The sequence below is a fragment of the Lichenostomus cassidix genome, chromosome 1Ab, assembly GCF_008360975.1.
Source record: "Lichenostomus cassidix isolate B80296 chromosome 1Ab, HeHo_3.0, whole genome shotgun sequence".
NCBI classification, from domain to species: Eukaryota; Metazoa; Chordata; class Aves; order Passeriformes; family Meliphagidae; genus Lichenostomus; species Lichenostomus cassidix.
Genome location: NC_139481.1, coordinates 2950155 through 2968279, shown reverse-complemented (window position 1 = coordinate 2968279; position 18125 = coordinate 2950155). Strand labels below are relative to the sequence as shown.

The following is an 18125-nucleotide window of genomic DNA, read 5'->3' as shown; positions in this document are numbered from 1 at the left end:
TCACAGGAGAGTTTCCTAAACTGACCCAAAAATTCCCCTCTGCATCCAGCGCTGTGTTTGCTGCTGCCTCCCCAGAGCAGAGGCTCCAGGCAGCCTCAGTCACTGCTGTGTGCATTTGCAAAAGGAAACATCCCCCTCCCTGTGTGAGGAGAATAAATAGGTCAGGGAGTGTGAGCAGTGTGATGCAGAACAGAGCATCTTCAGAACCCAAACCCATTTCTCCCTTTCCTGTGTCTCCCCCACCAGCAGCAGCACACAGATGCAATAATCTTTATTAGTGATGTTTTAATAAGTGGGACCAGCAGAATTAGCTATAAATTCCACTTAAAGGAAAACAGTCCAGAATTAAAATATTGAAACACATGCATCTTGCTGTTAAAGCTGTATCTCATTAGAGCTGAAGTGCTTGTGCATGTGTAATGCACTCCAACTCCTTGCACAGAGCTCTGAGAGAGCAGCACTTCTGAGTGCCATGTCTCTGCCTGTAACACTGCTGCTGATGTAATGAAACCCTCCCTGTATGAGAATTAATATTCCAGTAATGCCCAGAGGTTGTAAGTGTGTAGTTAATAGCTCCCAAGGCCAATGGAAATTAACACAGCCATGGCAGTCACACATTACTTGCTGCTGCTGCAGTATATCTTTGTGAAAACTAATATAGAAAATCATTCTCTTAAGAATAGCATCAATTAACTGATTTAATTCAGCGATTAGTCACAAAATGTCTTATTCCTGTAGCGCTCCCAGTAAGTAATTTGGAAATACCTGATGATGAGGAGGCCAAATGCAAGATGTACTTTTAATTTTAGTAGGCAAGCCTGAGCTGAAATCTGCAGGGCAGTTGTGGGCGAAGCTCTGGGAGCTCTCACAAGTGGGTGTTAGTGATGCTGGATAGATCCCACTGGCTGCAGATAACCAGAAGGATTCCATGTTTGCCACTGCGATTCCTCAGTGCTGTTTTACAGTGAAATCCTCCCAAAAAGGGTTTCTGCAGCTCTGGGTGCATTCTTGCCATGCAGGAGGGTGTGCACCCCACTGCAGGGCTCTGCTTCATTATTATTAACTTCCATGCTAATGAAGTTAAACAGGAGAGACAGACAAGGCAGAGCAACAAAAATTGGGAATTTTCACATCCTTGCTTTTCCTACCTGAGGTAGCAGAGCTAGAGAAGCTGGGAGTAGAAAAGAGAGCAGCTGGCAGGAATCTGCTTGTGAGCAACAAACAGCACTCTGTCTGCTTTTCCATGAACAGATTCATCCATCCTTGTTTCCCGTTAGCTCAGAGAGCCCCTATTTATGTGCTGGAAAGGACTCCCCCATTAAACAGAGTTCTGACTTCCCTGGATTCTTGCAGGGCAAATGTTTCCATGGTGTACGTGCTGCTGTGATTTCTTTCCCTCTTCAACCTTGAAACGGCATTTCCTCTGGCTGTGCAAGGTGTACCTTGCTTTCTGTGCTCTCAATTAAGGAAATCAGCACATGCTTGCTTTTGTCTCTGCGCCCTCATTATTAATTCCAACTGCTGAGTTCAGCCTGAGCAGGGCAGGGAGGGATGGGGTGGCTGTGCAGCTACACCTCCTCGTGTTTTATCATGCCAGGGTGTTATTTTGGCACCTAAGGGTGAGAGTCCCATTAGCCCTCAGCTGCCAGCCATGCTCTGCTCAGCCTCAGGCAGTTGCTGGTGCTTGCAGTATGCTGTGCATCCCATCTAGTGGCTGAAGCACGTGGGAAAGATATCTTCTTCCTGGGTATGCCATGTGAGCTTTAAACCAAGATTTTCATAAGGCGCTTCAAGTTCAAGCAGGGACCCTGTTTGTAACAAGTACTACATGCTTCCCTCAGAATGTTAGCCTATTTTTGGGGGGGTTTTCAACGGAGTAATTCAGATTTTAAAGCCCACCAGCATGTGGCCACAGGGAGTGCTGCAGTGCTGGTGCTGGCAGTGCCTGCGGTGACAGCGACCAGGGTGTGCTGGATTGCTGCCACACATTCCCGTCTGCCTGGGGCTCTGGGTGTGTGAGACAAGCTCAGGGTTACTACACGAGCTGGGTTGGCACACGGGAGGTGATGAGGTGCTTGGATTAGGAGCTTTGCAGGAGAAGGGACTGTGAGAAGAAGGTGGGGTGACCTGGCTGCTAACAGTGTCCTTCTGCTCCTCCTCACAGCTCAGGAGTGAAGACTCTGCCCCACAACGCCAAGGTGCACTACAACTATGCCAACTTCCTCAAGGACCAGGGCCGGAATGCTGAAGCAATTTACCACTACAAAACTGCTCTCAAGTGAGTCCTGGTGGAGCTCCTGCTGTTCTCCTTCCTGACAGCCATGGGGCAAACTCCCTGTTCCTCATCCCTACCCCTGGGAGCAGCTTGGTTTGGGGAAAGTTCCCTGGCTTGGTGTTTGTGTGTCGTGAAACGAACTAGCCTGGCTTCCCTCCAGCTCCACATGTGTGTGCAAATTCAAAATATGAGATAGAAATGTTACCATAGCTACATGGTGAGCGATGAGGTGTCGTTTATGCTGCTGAACGTATGCTGGTAAGCAGGAGGTAGTTGTCCTGAATGCATTTTCAGGTTCCTGGGCCATTTATCTTGGTAAATTGTTAATGGGGCATGCCTGGAAAATGTCAGTGTGGTAGCCATGTGAAGTGCAGGAGCAATAATGGGACTTACTGCTTGTATTGAGGCTTCTGTCCACAGAGTTTTGCATGAAGCCTGCATTAATCGAGCCTGAAAATGCTCCTGTGCTGGAACAGGGCAAATATCATCGCTGTGGTTCTGTGCAGGGGGAGGCTGAGGCAGGAGGATGAATTTCCTTGCCTGTAGATGAATGGTAAATCAGGGTTGGGCTGTAAAATGGGAAAGTCCTGTGGTATCTGTGAAGGACCTTTTCTTCCAGACAGATGGGGTCACTCTCTGTGAGCAGCTGATGCCTTAAAAGCTGGGGAAAATATGAGGCAGACACAGCAGTGTAGGGAAAAAGGGTATTACCTTGGTTTTGATAGGATCTTAGATTCTTTAATAGAATCACACTTGTCAAAGGTGGAAACACACTGAGGAGCTCCCCATGTACAATGTGAATGCAATTTTATGGACCTCACAAATTGGCATGTCTGCCTAAAATCACCCAATAAGGAACTTAACAAATGAAGTAATTGTCACTTTATTGTAATTACCTCCCCCAGGTGAAACTACAGCCTGGTTTACACAAACATGTTCCAGAGAGGAGGCTCTGCCAAGGTTGGAGCCTCTAGTTTGGAGGTAGTTATGAATATTTGGTCATCCCACCCTGCAGAACCCCCAAACTAAGCTAAATATCAGACTACAAGAGTTATAGCCATGTGGGGCTAAGGTACAAAGTGTTTGTGAAGGGTACAAGGGAAGGGAAAGGGTATAAAAATTTATTAAAAGGGTATAAAAGGAAAGGACTCTCCCCACTCTCTGCTCCTGCCAGCACTCTCCAGGCAGTGCTCAGAGCACCCAGCAGCTCAGCCCAGCTCCCTAAACCTCTCCCCTCTGCTCCTCGGAGCTCAGGAGAAAGGACAAGCCTAGGAAAAGGGCTGGGGATGGCATGGTGGTGAGGGAAAGCAAGCATGGAGTGTGCAGATAATGTTTTCAGGAACAGAAGCATCTTTGGGAAGGACAGGCAAGGTGAGGAGTGGCTCTGATGGACAGCAAGGGCAGAGCTCAGCTCCACAGGGCATGGCAGGAGGTGCAAGGAATGTTCTTTCCTGACACGTGTTGTGTCAGAAAACTCCAGGAATTACATGTGTGTTTTGTCTTTTGGGCAGCTGACAGGGTTATGATAAAAGCTCTCCCAGGGCTCCTAACCCACCCAGGTTAAGCTGTGAGGACAGGAGTTCATTGTCACTGAGGAGGGACTGAACCTGGGTGAAAGTGACTTTTAGCTTTTTCTGAGCAGCATCCTGTTCTGTTTTACCATGCTGGGTATTTAGGAAGTCGTTTAGAAAAACCTCCTATTTTTTAAAATGTTTCCAGGAATGGAAAATCCAGCACAGCCATCAGTACACTGCACTGAAGGTTAATTATCTTCGCTGTTGAAAATGCCCTCCCTTATTTTTAATTTATTTTTAGACTGATTTGTTTAACACCAGCTTCCAGTCATTGAATTTGTTTGCACCTTTCAATGCCACACTGAAGACCCTATTATAAAAGTCTGTTTTCCACAGAGTGATCAACTCCTCCCTTAACCTGCTGCTTGATAGCTGCTGATATTTTCAGTGTTAGACAAGGTTTTGCAGTGCTCCAGTCGTTCTGTGACTAGTGTGAACTTCCTCCAATTTACCAGAAAAGCACATTAGGTTAAAAAGAAGAGACTGACAGAAATGATCCAAGCCCTGTGGTGGAGTGCAGAGAGCAATGTGACTGCTCCTACCAACATTGTCTCTGCTTGTGTAAATGGGATTTGCAGACAAAAGATCTCCTCTAATTCAGCAGCGCCCATTTATTGTAATTATAATGCAGTTTTCTGCTCTGCAGTATTTCAATTATGAAAGAGTCTGTTTTGAGAAGTGATTGCAAACATTTTCTCAACTGTATTCCACAGCACTGTTCATGCTGGTGGTGTTGCTTGTCGAGCATCTGAAGCCTTGGTGGGGCTTGGAGACCACAGAACCAACCACCCTCTTCTCTGGGTTCTTGGTGTCTCATGGCATTGCTGCCAGTGCTCCACCTGCTTCAGGAATTTCAGGATTAGTTGGCAATCCCAAAAAGTGAAGCTTTGCCCTTGCCCATTCTCCTCCTGACCCAAAAGTGCAGACCAGGAGTTGGGATTCTCCTGCTGGTTCCATCACTGGGAAGCTGCACTCCTTGTTCCATTCACCTTGTAGCTCTGCACTCACACTTTCCTTATTTTCACTTCTTCCCACCTCTGTTACAAGGACTGTAGACCAATCTCTACAATTAGAGAGAATGAAGAAGCAGCTGTAATTCCTGACCAGATTTTGATGGCTCAGGCTATTTTTGGCCACTGGCTTGACCTGGACAGATGAATTACCACTCTGTAAATCTCCATATCAGGGTCCAGGCAGCCCAGCAGCTGAGTTATTCACACAGCAAGATTTCCGGATTTCCCACAGGTTCTCTCACTGAGAGCCTACTCTCCAAGTGAGTGTGGATGGATCCATCCTCCCTGGGTTACAGCAAACCCAAACTACTCAGGAGGCTCCACAGTCCACCTGCAGCACTGCCAGGAGTGCAGAAGATAAAAATATTACATCTGCCTAGTGCTCAGTGAGCAGATCAATAGGGAATTAATAAGGAAATGGAGTCGATAAGGACATGGGTTGCTGCCTGGGAGCTCCTGGGAGGTAGGAGAGGGAGAGCTGCAGTGTGTCAGTGGTGATGGCTCATCCACATTCCAGCTTCGTGCCAAATGACACTGCAGGTCTGCCTGATCTCTGCTGAATGAGCTTAATTGTTTGGTAAACAGCAGTGGTCTTGTCAGTCTGCACCCTGCTGCTTGAGCTGCCTGCAGTTCCTGTTCTGCCAGCTCCACCAACGTAAGGATGGGCTTCCATGGGCTTCCATGGGCTCCCATGTGTTTCCACGTGCTTCCATGGGCTCCCAGCTCTGTGTCTGCTCAGCAAAGCAACCCAGGGCTCCTGGGAAGTTGTAGCTGTGAGAAAAGATGTGGAAGTGCACATAGATCACCCAGTGAACTACTAGAAGTTGATACTGAATCCTGGGGAAGTTGATCCCCAGTGATTCAGCTGCTCCATTCCCTGCTTTCAGAGATGGGTTCTTTCAGGGATTCTCTGCTGGCAAATGTTGGTGTACCTGTGTTAGCTTCAGGGCAGACAAGTGGTGGAGGAGAAGAATGTGTTTTCTCTGACAGTGAGACTGCAGGGCAGGTTTCCAAGGCCAAGTTGGCAGTCAGTGCCAAGAGCAACCTGTTGATGCCACTGCAGGTGGATAATCAGAAAACTCAATCCTCAGCCCAGCCCAGGGGTCAGAGACACAACACCCTGACCTAGCCAGACCTGGGTAATTAGTGCCATCTAATTATGCTCTCCAAGAGTGGGGGAGATGAAAACCTAAATGTGTGCAAACAATGTTTGAACTGGAGATGGGGAGGATGGAAAGAAGAAAAATTCAGTGTATTTTGGAAATACACTGAATTTCCTAAATTCATCTGAATACAAAAATTCAGTGTACTTTGGAAATACACTGCATTTCCTAAAAGGGGGATGGAAATGGAGCCCTTCAGGGATGCCAGATGAGTTACCCATAAAACAGCCCCAAAAAACAGCTGGCATTCAGCAATTGCAGAGTGGGTTATAAACCTTTCAGCTTACCTACAGTAAAACAAGAAAAACACACTGCTGGATTAGATTGCTTCACTGGTTTGCCTGACATATGGCAGTGACCCCAGGAGCTCCTTGGGGTATTTTTCCTGCAGAAAGTAAAGGCCAGAAATGCTCTTTCTGAGATGTGAGTTGAGAGTGGCTATTCTGAAAGCTGGCCTTAGCATTCTTGCTGCTGCTGCTGCTTCTGCTGCAGATTTTGTTGTTAGCAATTCTGGAGAACCTCTGCTCCTGGAGATCAAACAGCGCTGGTCTTGTCTGAAATAAAACTTATTTCGCCACTTGTCTCCCATTTGTGAGTGAGAATATGAGGTCAACCTCACTCAAAACTGAAGAGCAGCTCTGATGTGCTAATGAAGATGTTTTTTGCTGTTGACAGTTACCAAGCTTTCGTCCTGCTTCTCCCCAGCCTTGTGTGCTTGATGGTTCTGGTGAGACTGTTTTATTGCTCCTCAGGAATGCACATGGGCTGATAGGCAGGGAGAGAAAAACAGCAGAGCCTTAAAACCCATTCAGTGGGCATTCTTTATGAATTATATCAATCTCCTGCTAACAATGGAGGGCAGAGAGCTAATTCCCCTTCCCTCCTACAATTGCATCATTCACCATTTTAATTCCCCAAGCGGTTCTGTCTCTCCAGCCCCGTGTTTGTTGCCAGGGCAGAGCTTGCTGTGGATGGCAGATCGATGTGAGCAGCAGGGGTGGGGCTGGAGGAGGTTGCTGAGCTCCTTGCTGGAGCTGGGTGGATAAACGTGCTAATAATAGTTCTGTGCTAGCCAAGATGCATTTCTGGGAAAAGGTCGTCATGTAAAAATCCACGTTTGCCTTGTGGATGTTCAACCATTCCTGGCAGTACAGAGTGCTGCAGGAGGTGCCCAGCTTGTGTGATGTGATGCTGTGAATTGATGTCCAACCTGCCATAAAGAAACCTTCATTATCCCTCGTGGCATCTTCTGGAGGAGAGATCCTCTGGACAGCAAGCAGGAACTCCTGGTCTAGCTTGCTTTGCAGTTCATCTACTCTGCTGCTCAGCCTTGAGAGAGAGGAGGGATTGGGCCAGGAGGCAGAGGAACCAGGGTGAAATCACTTGGTGCTGCAGTATGTGTGGTCTGGCTCTTGCAGAGCTTGCAAATAATAGATCTTAGGGCATTGCTACAGCATGGAAACTGGGAATGCTGGTTTGGGGATCCTCAAGGGTCATGAAATTGTGGTTATGCATCCTTAGTGCTCAAAGACAGGCTGGATGGAGAAGGGAAAACAGTGTGAGTAGCTTATCCATATCCCTGTTTGAGGGAATAAAATGGTTCATAGCATCACTGGAATGGGTGGAAAAGGAAAAAAGCAAGGCTGTTCTTTTACCTCACCCCACTTTAGAAATAAAGCCCTAATTCTGTAAGGGAGACTCAGGTTTCTTCCTAAGCTTTCCCACATACCTTCCTGCTGGGTTTTTATATATCTTAAATCAACGGTATCTGGGGTTGTTTAAATTCAGTTAAATTGCAGTCTCCATGCAGTAAAAAAAATTGTGTTCTTACAGCCCTTTATGTGTGTGTGTCAGTGTATTTGCCTTGAAAATGCCTCTCAGCATGGACTGCAGGTGGCCTTGGATACCATCTGTGATTTATTTCTGGGAAGAATTAAAATACCAGCACCATTTGTTAGCCTGTTTTTACAGGGAGTGAAAAATGTGCAGCTCTGCTCTGCTGCCACTGCCATGGCTGCATTTGCTCCTGAGACTATGAATGCCCTTCTGACATCCTGATGTTGCTCAGGTCAGGCCCTTGGAGCAAGCCTGACACATCTTCATAGAGATTTCGTGTCATACTCTGTGTCACAGATGTCACAGGCTGGAGGTACATCACGTCCAAGCTGTTGGGAAGATTTTTGTGTGATGTTCTGATTGGAGCTCTGACAGTAAGCTTCAGGAATATTGTGAATATTATTATCATTATATATTATTATATATTATCAGGAATACTGTGTGGTGGCCATCCCGAAGCTGGATGGAACTGCTGAGTTATTTTAATGGTAATTGAAGGCTGAAAGGGCTGGCTGATAATTTGAATCAGAGGCTTAATGGCCTTTACAACACGTTGCCACGGGACGGTGGCCAAATTACTTCAGTGTAATTTGTTTTTTGAACCTGTTCTCTGGAAAGTGCTAATCCCTGCGGTGCTCCACCTCTGCTCGGTTTTTCTGCATTTTAGTGGCAAAACAGCAATCAGGCAAGGCACAGGGTTTTATTTACATGAAAAGTGAGCTGGTGTGAATGCAGCCATGAGCCCTGGTGCAGAGGGAGGATGTGGACAGAGGCTGGTGGGATGGACAGGGGGATCTGTCACCCAGCCCTGGGCACTGGTGGATACAGGTAGAGTCCTTTCCTACACTGTGGGGTCTGTTTTGAGTCATTCTGTGCTGCCCTGCAGGGATTTTCAAATGCATCATTTAGAGGAAAGCTACCAGCTCTGAGGATGACAACTCCAAAGCTTTCCTCAGGCACTGTATTAGAGCTCTGCTTGTTTATGTATTGGGGACTTGTCGCTGTTGAGCTGCTAGCAGAGAAAGAAGACCCAGTTCTCCATGTGGCATAAAAGAGAGCATTTTATTATTTAATTCCAACTTATATAGACTTTTCAAAGGTCACCCAGATTGGTCAGTTCGAAACCTCCCCCTAGGCCTGATTGGCCAGGCCTGAACTGTCCAAATTTCGAGACACTGTTTTTAATAACATCCAAACTTTATCTTTGTTTATAAAACACAGGAAGAAGAGAGAAAAGAATTTGCACGGGAAAGGTCTGTGCTAGCCACAGGGACTGATGTAGAAATCTGGGGAATGAGCAATGCTTTCCTAATGAAAAGGTGTTGTGTTATTGGGACAAGGCATCTATTTTGATTTTTCTGTATTTTTGCACGTGTTCAAGTCCACCTTTCACTTTTGCCTAATGATAATCTCAACTCCAAGGGTTGGTTATTCATTCCCACAGCCACTTCTTTTTCCTTAGCCTGCTATCCTTTTTTTTTTTTTTATGAAAACCTTAGAGCTTCCCTGGCACCTGGCAGCCTCAGGAGATGTCAGGTGTGATTTCACCCCCATCTGCTTCAGTGGATAAAACAACAATATTTTATTTACCCCCTCATGTCCTGTTTGATTGAAGGGCTCACCTGATGGGCTCTGTTTGCTGTGGGGTCCCTCAAGATTCTGTGGAGGTGACTGCATTGTTCACATTGGCTATAAGTCATGAATGTTGTGAATTATTAGTCTTTTGTTGGGCTTTGGGAGTGGTGAGGCTTCTGGGATTTTCAGAACTGACGTGGATCCTGAATAAATTCTTTATGTGAGAGAATAAGCAAACAGCCCAGTTTGATAACCTCCTGTTGCCTCAACACTGCAGGGAACATGTGAGTTTAACAGGAAAGGTTTTATTTATTTATGTATAGCTGTGATACTGTTTGACTTACAATCCTGTTTTTTCTCCTCAACTCCAACTCCCAGGCTTCTATTCCTGCCCAAGTTTGAAAATGTATTGAAAATGTATAAATTTTAATATTGTTTAATGCACTACTGGTTGGTTGTTTGAATGGCATGCTTTTGGATATTGTTATGGGTTGGGAGGATTTTTCCTGCATGGATGTCAAAAGGAAACTTTTTTTTAATAATTTAGAGATTAAATGTATTCAGCATCTCTATTTTTATTATTTTTTAATTTTTAAAAATTTTTATGTCTGTCCTGGAGAGGTTTCCCTGGATATCAGGGAGCTCATGGATTATTCCCAGCCTTGTTTTCAGGACTCTCTCCCAGCTGAGGGCATGGAAATGTGTGTGATGTAATCCCCAGCCAGGAGTCTCACTGCTTTGTCACGCTTTCCCTGAAGAAGATTATGCCTCAGGCTGTCAAAGGAACCTAAAAGCATTAGATCTCTCACTTGCCTGACTTTCAACAGGATTTCCAGGTGCTTTTTAAAACACAAAAAAAAAAAAAAAACCAACCCAGCCTGCCACCAGCCTTCCAAGCTGAAGGGTGTTCCCTTTGAGGAAATATTGATGCAGCTACTAGAACTCTTCAAGGGAAAACCAGCTGCTGCTTGATATTGCAGGATCACCTCTCCTTCTCAGGAAGAAATTCACATATTGCAAATTGAGAACCTTTTTGAGGAAGATGTAGGATTTGTCTCTGTGACTTACACACCTCCACATCGTGCAGAGCAGCTCTTGGAACAAGATTTCACACTAGCATGAGGCCATGACCTGAGTTGTTGCCAGTGCAGGATTGTTCCCCAAAGGATGACTGGCCTCAAAATTACATCAAATCATTCTTTAATTCAACCTGACACAGAGCTTTATTGAGAACTTACATAAATACGTGAAAATGAGTGTGATGTAATATTAAAATTGGAAAATTGGCTGGAAATAGTATACCAGAGTAAATACAAAATGGGCACTATTAAAACTTGGCACAGATGGAAACGTTATTCGTGTAACATTCCTACTTTCGTTGGCAAAACAATGCCAATAATTACAGTATATGTTGGAATGGGGCAGAACGTGCCTGAAAAGCAAGTTGCCATGCTGGCAGCTCTTCAGCTTCTCCTCCTCCTGCCACAGAGAGGTGACACGGCCTGGGAGAGGTGACATGGTCAGGGGAGCACAGAGGGGGATTTATTTATCTCAGCTGCATCAAAGGTGCCCCATGGTCCCTGTGAGTGCTGAGTTGAAATGCATCATTTGATTAAAAGATGCATTAACAAAAAACAAACACACACTGCATCTCCCCAGCTGAATCAGTTGCTGGGTTTAATTTCTACAAGGAATTACTCTGCTTGGAACCTGTTTGAATATTGTGCAAGATGATTCAGGCAGGTTTATCTTTGGCTGTTGGGATAACGATGATAATTTTGCTTACAGGTTTAACAATGGTTATAAGAACTCATATATTGGGTCTCTGGTGATGTGCTTTCAGCAGCTTATTGTCAACTCCTGGAGAGTGGTGAAGGGCTGGTCACTGGCTGGGACATCAGGAAGAGTCACTCTTGTGTGACATCTCAGGACTGTGCCAGCTCTAGAAGTGTCTCTGGGCTGAATTCAATCATCATGCAGTGGCTGTGGGGGCTGCAAACCCCTGAGAGATGCCAGCACAACCTTTTCCATGCTGTCCATGGTAGTTTTCCAGGCTAATTGCATGTTATTCTGGCCTCATCCCCTGCTGCTTGCTCCCCACTGCAGTGGCTGTGCAAAAATCACGTAATGCTCTTGAAAGCAAGTGGGTATTTGTCCCACTGATGCCTTCCTCCCCCTGAATATCCCTGGCTCCAGGGTAAGGCAGGGCTGAGAGCAGAGCTTGCCAGTTGTTTAAGTGGTCTCTCTCTCAATCTGAATTGAAAGAATTAAAATTTTTGCTGGATCATAGGTCGCAGTCATGACGACAGATTTCCTCCCTTTCTTTCCTTTCTGTAATTGTCTTGTAGTTCAGATATGGAGCCAAACAAAGCCCTTCAATCTTTTTTTTTAACCCTTAATATTTCATATAATAGGGGCAATGAATTAAAAAGCAGAATAAATGGTCATCAGAGTTTTGATGACTGTGTATGTTTTATACCTGGTATGGTCTTGGCAAACTGGAGATCTCTTGACTGTGCAGCTCAATGGGGCTTTTGTTCAGTGGTATTAGAGGGAATTTTGCAACCCTAAAAGGAGTGGGGATAATTGCTAACAGGGGTTCTTGTGCAGTGCATACCTGTAACAGTTAAAGGGAAGGCTGCTGAAATGTATTCTGACAATTGCAGATACAGCATTGGAGGAAACCATTTGAATTATTCATTCTGCAACGAGGAAACATCCCACTTGTCTTCTCTTTAGAAATAAAATCTCAGTCTGCTTTAAAATGTACTTTTCATGGGTTGCTTTCCCATAATTTTGCTATTTGAAGAATTCTATTATAATTACCCCTGAATGTAGATTTTTAAAGAAAATTACTCTGATTTCTAAAGGAAAGGATAAACTGATTTTTTTTACATGAACTGCTACTTGTCGAATAAGTTTAATGAAATTCAGCTTTCTTTCATAAATAATGCAGCACTTGCATTTGATTAGGTGAAGCCTAGAGGAATTTCTAGCTAATCAGATGCATAGCAAGGAGAATATTTCCTGCAGCCTCTTACCATTATCAGTGGTGGTGGCAAGGAAAATACAGCTTCATAGATGTCCAGATAGAAAGCTTTGTTTCTTAAGAGAAGTTGCAGAATAAGCTGTGTATGTTCTAAAAACATGCTAATAACTGATCCCTTGCATCTCAGAGTGCCCTGATGGTTTAATGAAACAGTTTGGATTCTGAGTATTGTCATTATTGGGGCAAGAAGAAATTCCAGGTTAACTGGAGATCTCCTTTTCCTGGTAATGTGTTTGTAACACTTCTAAGAAATTAATATATTCTTCGTGTGAATGAAGAATGGGGAAGAGACAGGGTTTGCATTAGAGAACTTATGATCAAAATCAGCTAAAGCTGAATATCAGGATTCATTGAAACCAATTCCAAAATGATTTATAAACAGCCCAAACCTCCTGATAACTTAAAAATGTGAGAAGTACGTGTGTCTCCCTCCATTGCAACAACAAATCAGCTGCAGCAAAACGCAAACAAGTTTGGTGTATCTGCAAGTTTTGGAATAAATGGTCTTTAAGGTCCCTTACACCCCAAAAATTCTGTGATTCAGTGATTCTGTAAGAGCATGGATGATCAGGGCTCAGATTGCCTCTGGCTGCTTTACCAGAGGTGATGCTCTCTAGGCTTGGTTGTGCTTTCTGCTGAGCTCAGCTGGGTGGCAGCTTGCCCTACCACCTTCATAAAGTAATATTCCAAATAAAATATTTGGAGAGAAATTAAAGAGCTGAACCCCAGAGGCAAAGCCCAACACCACTGCCTTATCTCTCTGTGGTCAGAATTTCTCTTAACTTTGGTTCAGATATGTAAAAAAATTGAAAATGTCTTAAGTTCTTCAGGCCAAATGCTAAGCAGGTTTAAGCTGACAATTTGTGCTTGCTGAGGTTCTGGGTTTTCACTTATATTTCTTGGAAAGGGCAACTAGATTTAATAAATAAATGTAAAACACAAGCAGTGGAGCCCAGGATAGATGGGAGATGTGTTTGCATCCTGAGATTTGCTGCTGAGAGGTTTCAGCACTGAGCTCAGAAGTGTATTTACGGAGCTGCTGGTCAGAACTGTGCAGTTGAAAGGTGAAATAGTTTCTTTTTTTTTAATCTTGAGTTTTCATTCCACTCCAAATTGGTGCAAGCAAATCTCCTGGGCCTGAAATGCCACAGGAGCACTAAAGGCCAAGAACAGAATTAATTTCTGCAAGTTTGAGGGAAAAACCATCAGGTTCAGGGCTGTAAAATGTTAATCTGTTCCTGACTTTTCCCGAGGATTGTCTGAAATCTTTTTGCCCACTAGTAACTCAAGTGACTTCATGTCAAATATCATTGCTGGTTTATGGGTGAGCACTGACAGCAGCAGTGCACACTTTTATCATAGCCATCTGGTAAAAAAGCCTCAAAAATGTTACTCCCTGACCATTTTCTTGGCCCAAAGCAGTGTGAAAATCCCATGGAGAAAATGGGAAAAAAGGCTGAGCCTTTGGTCATTTGCCTTAAGATGTTCTTTGCTGGAGGTTCTGGTCAAGGTATCACACAGAGCTGCATCCCTGAGCAATTTCTCCTCAAATAATGTGGCTTTGCTATCGTTGTTTGCTGGAAAAAGGACTTTTTTTTGGCTTTTCTCTTACTTAATGGTAGGAAACATCCTGGTTTTGTTAGAGGTGAATGCTCATTCCTCCCAGAGTTCCCTTGAATGTTTCCAGCTTCACCCCCAAAGAAATCTTCACCTTGCCAAAAAGAATTTATTTTCACTGTGGAGTGAAAATGTGACTGATACAAATGTTGCAGCAGTGGATAAAATGCTAAATTATTCATGGTACTTAAGCACAGAAAATCCCAGGGCTGAACTGACATAGAGAAAAACTCCAGGCAAAAGGGAAAAAAAAATCACCGTGGAAAGTCTTGGATTAAAAACAGTTGCAAACTTTGGTCAGGCTGTACTATAGAGTCTTAATCCCTTCTTGCTTTAAATGCAAGGATTTTATTGCCTCATTCTGTACCCTGTGCTTTCATAGCAATTATTTTTAATGTCATTATCCACATCACTTTGCCATGATCAGGGACTTAAGGCAAAGAAGTGTCAGATGACTTGTCCCTATCAGAAATAAAAAACCTGCAGTGGCAGTGGGGTTTGGGACTAGATATCCTCAAATCCAAGCCTTGACCACCTTAACCTGCTGTCTCCCAAGCAGAAATTATGATCTGGAGAGGTTCTGTGGGATTTCAACCCAGAGCATCAGCCCTTCTCACACAGCTCCTCTCCAGGGTCCTCTGTCTGCCAGAGATTTCTTTCTGTATCTGTATATTTCTGTATAATGAGCCTGAGTTCTCACCTATCACACAAAGGCTCCTGGATGCTTCAGTCTTGCCCTGCATCACCTTCACCTCTGGAGTTTCCTGGTGGATGACCTAAAGACTAAAATATTAATGTAGGAGCACAACTTTGAGGATTTAAGCTGCTCAGTGCACCATGAACTGCTGCTTAATTTGTTGGGAATTTTAACAGAGATGCATTGGGCCCAGGATGTGATCTTATCACTGAAACAGGCAGATGGAAAGATCAACAGGTCAGATAAAAGGAGAAGTGTGCTGAGCCAAATGCTACAAGAAGCTTAGAGAATTCACGCTGTTAAAGCAGTCTGGTTCCAGATTGTTTTATCATTTTGCTTGGCCCTGAAAGCATTCAGTTCAATTAGTTCAACAGCTGATTTCAGGTTTCCTTTTGCACTTTATTATCACTTTTATTGTGAAAAAAATAATTTGAAAACTCAACAAATAATTTTAAATGGTGTTGTGTTAGCTTCTGTATATATCAAAACATACTTACATTAGAAACGTCCTTTTTCAAGGCAGTTTTTGCTTGTTGCAAAACTTTTTTGAATGAAAACATTCAGGCTGCTTTAGCCACTGTGCCTTGTGCTTGAAGGGTAAGATAGGTTTTCAGACCTGTTCAGTATTCCTTTTTGCCCTGGAGATCGATAGGAACCACAGGAGAAAGTCTGAATTGCAGTCTCTTTGGGAGTTGAAAAAGTTCCTCAGGATCCCATCTGACCTGCAGCAAATAAAGGGAAAATATATTTTTTTTAAACTGACATTCTTCCATTTATTGAATACCAAACAGCACTGGTGGCAAAGTCAGTGATTTCAGCTTTGTTGTCAATTGATGAGCATCTGTAAGTTGATATTTCATTTTCCCTAGGCTGTACCCTCGTCATGCAAGTGCTCTCAACAACCTGGGGACTTTGACCAAAGACGTGGTGGAGGCAAAGGATTACTACAGACGAGCCCTGCAGCTGAACCCTCAGCACAACCGAGCTCTCTTCAACCTGGGCAACCTGCTCAAGTAAGTTCTGAAAATTCCCATTGCCTCTGCATGTCACCAAAGTGGGTTTTTTTCTGCCAGCTGCTGGAGAAATGGTGTTATTCCTTAGTGCCATCTGGAAGTGCCAACACAAAGGTGATATCAGTTTGGATATCCTTGTGCTGCTGCCACATCACTCCAGGGGTGGTTCAGCTGTAGGGAAATTCACTTGTTCCAAAAAAAGGCATCAGAAATGAGTTTCCTAAACCCACCTGGTCACCTGAGATCCCCATCTTGGTGGAGATGTGTAAACCTTTCCAGAGGAGGAAGCTGCATTGCTCATCTTTGCCGAGCTAATAAATAACACAGACCCCAAAAAATCCCTCTCTGCGAGTTCCCACTTCCCCTCATTAGCTGGATGGGAAGTTGTTGTGCAATTTAGGCATTAGCACCTTATGCTGAATGCTCAGAGCAGCAGAGGGTTCATTCCCTTGCAGAGCAGGAAGGTGTGGATTTGAGGGGAAGGCTGGTTCACACCCCTGGATGGTTAAAATCAAGCTGATGAGCTCATTATTTCACTTCTTGTGTGGAGTGTCAGCCTTGGGCGAGGGGAATAGCAGACAATCCTAATCATGCAAATTAATTGGACTAACCATGTCTAAAGACTAAACTTAGATCTGTACAAGGAGCCAGTGTGATAAGGTCTGCAAAGGTTTAAATTAAAAACAGTAAAATATCTTCATTTAGCGCTAGTGAAAAGGTCCTTTGTTTTGGTGAGGATATTGTGGAATTTGCTGGTAGAGCTGCATAACCTACAGCAGTGAAAGCACATTTTTGCTGATATAAACTGCCCTTATTTTGCTGATAATAGGCCTTGGTGAATCTTTTAGAGCAGACTGGGCTTTGTGCTGGTTAAACCATGGCAGGCTTAGTGTTTTAAAGTGTCACTGTGTCATTAAGAGTTGGTCTTTCTGGTCCTGAAATGCATCTTTGAGTGTGGATTTGTAGAAAGGGTATTAAGTGAACTGCTGAAGTTCTACCTGATCCATTCAGCAGCAGAGAAATTATCAGAATAATATTACAAGTGAACCTAGTGGTTTGAGGTTAGAATATGGGAAATGAGTGATTTTAAATAGAAAGTAGGTAAGTGCTTTACTGGAAATACTCACAAGGAAGGAAAGTGGTACAGTCTTATTAACAAGAGAAATGAAAGGTCTTTGTATTATTCATCAGATTTGGTTGACTGAAATTAATTTCAGGTGGCAATGGTGTTTAAAAATACATATTGTCTTTTAAATCCATCATGTATGCCTTAGTTATTATTCTCTGTTATGTTTTGGGGTTTTTTTTATTAAATATAAAATATTAATACAAAAGGATCTGAGCCAGAAGAAGCACCAGGACATCCCATGTCAATGATGCTTAAATCTGACCTGTCAAGGGGCTCTCCTGACCCAGCAGATGGATAAAAACTGGATTTGTTGCACTGGAAAAGCACAAAGGAGACATGTGGGGAAAATCTCTTAGAACTGCTGTTTGTTTTCCGTGCAATATGTCATGTTTTCCACAATGTGATCCTGAAGATTTTGTGTGTCCTGTTGGATTGGGAGTGCTCTGCATCCTTCTGTGGTGCCACACTTGGCAGTGTGGGGAATGTGTGTGATGCTGGTGCTCAACCTGCCCAAAGAAAAGCACTCAGCATCCCAAAATCCCTTTGCTCCCATTTTCTAAACTTCCTTTATTCTCCCAAAACAATGCAGTGCATCCGGACACAGCAGTGTTATTAATTGCATTGGAAGCTGGGTAACCTCATCTCCCTGTTCAGCTTTAAAAAATTGGCTAAAAAATATCTAGAGCTCCCAGTGGAGGGATCAGCATGTATGTAAATTTGGGCAGATCCTACATGAATGTTTCCCCCAAAATGCCATCCCAAACCCCAAAGCCAGCAGCTTTCCTGGAGGAGTTTAGCAAAGAACATCAGCCATGCTGGAGCAGGAGGTGACTTGTGAGATGACCAGATAGGGACAGGACAGAGATTTCAAGTTTTCCCTTCCTACAATGATGTCTATTTGTGGTTTTTTTTCCTAGGTCTCCAAATTATCCTTCATATATATATATAAATGTATATTTATGGCAACCAGTGTTCTGCAGACACTAAATGCTAGTATAATGTGGGTAATAAATGAAATAATAAAATGGAAACCTGCAGAATGTTACAATAAAATTCTGACTAGAATTCTGAGTTCCTAGTAGCCATCCCTGCTCAGAGTGTGCAAATAGGATGGCAGATTTTAGATTTCATCTCCTCTGGAGAAAGGGGAGCTCCAGGATTTCAGAAGGATGGGTTTGTCATTC

General features: G+C 43.8%; 1 protein-coding gene across 1 annotated transcript in view; it reads left to right on the top strand.

Annotated features, from left to right (window-relative positions):
- TMTC1 (transmembrane O-mannosyltransferase targeting cadherins 1) overlaps positions 1-18125 on the top strand; it is a 112157-nt gene that overhangs the window by 78459 nt on the left and 15573 nt on the right. Inside the window, exons 11-12 of the mRNA XM_085049445.1 lie at positions 2165-2278; positions 15669-15812. Of these exons, the coding sequence (XP_084905571.1) occupies positions 2165-2278; positions 15669-15812 (258 nt within the window). The remainder of the gene's footprint in view (positions 1-2164; positions 2279-15668; positions 15813-18125) is intronic.